The 379-nt window shown below is 47.0% G+C and overlaps 1 protein-coding gene across 1 annotated transcript in view; it reads left to right on the top strand.

Moving 5' to 3' along the window:
• The window catches only part of LOC107592672 (uncharacterized), a 6,642-nt gene that overhangs the window by 3,149 nt on the left and 3,114 nt on the right, over positions 1 to 379 (top strand). Inside the window, exon 3 of the mRNA XM_016282213.1 lies at positions 119 to 307. Coding sequence (XP_016137699.1) covers positions 119 to 307 — 189 coding nt within the window. The remainder of the gene's footprint in view (positions 1 to 118; positions 308 to 379) is intronic.

The following is a 379-nucleotide window of genomic DNA, read 5'->3' on the forward strand; positions in this document are numbered from 1 at the left end:
GGGGGAGTTAATTCAAAGCAAATTTTCTGTTTTGGGTGAACCATTCCGTTAACTCAAAATGTTGACCATGCACATGTAATCACAGATGTAGTAACCTCCTGTATGTTCTGGTCAGCAGACAGTGGAAAAGTTCTTCAGTAAGGAGATCAAGTATTTTGTGTCCAGTAAGCCGGAGGCTCGTTATGCCCAGCGTCTCCTTCCGGACTCTCCTGCGCCCAGTCCAGATTCAGGCATCAGCTCTCCTCATCCCAGCAGCAAGAGGGAAAGCCGTGTGCACAGGGGCAACTCTCAGGGAGTCACGGATACGGTTAGACAGGATGCTTTTTGTTCTCAACTTCATTGGCAAAGATTTTGTTTCTGGGTTCCCGAAGTAAAAAAA

The sequence above is a fragment of the Sinocyclocheilus grahami genome, unplaced genomic scaffold, assembly GCF_001515645.1.
Source record: "Sinocyclocheilus grahami isolate Dianchi unplaced genomic scaffold, SAMN03320097.WGS_v1.1 scaffold9.1, whole genome shotgun sequence".
Lineage (NCBI taxonomy): Eukaryota > Metazoa > Chordata > Actinopteri > Cypriniformes > Cyprinidae > Sinocyclocheilus > Sinocyclocheilus grahami.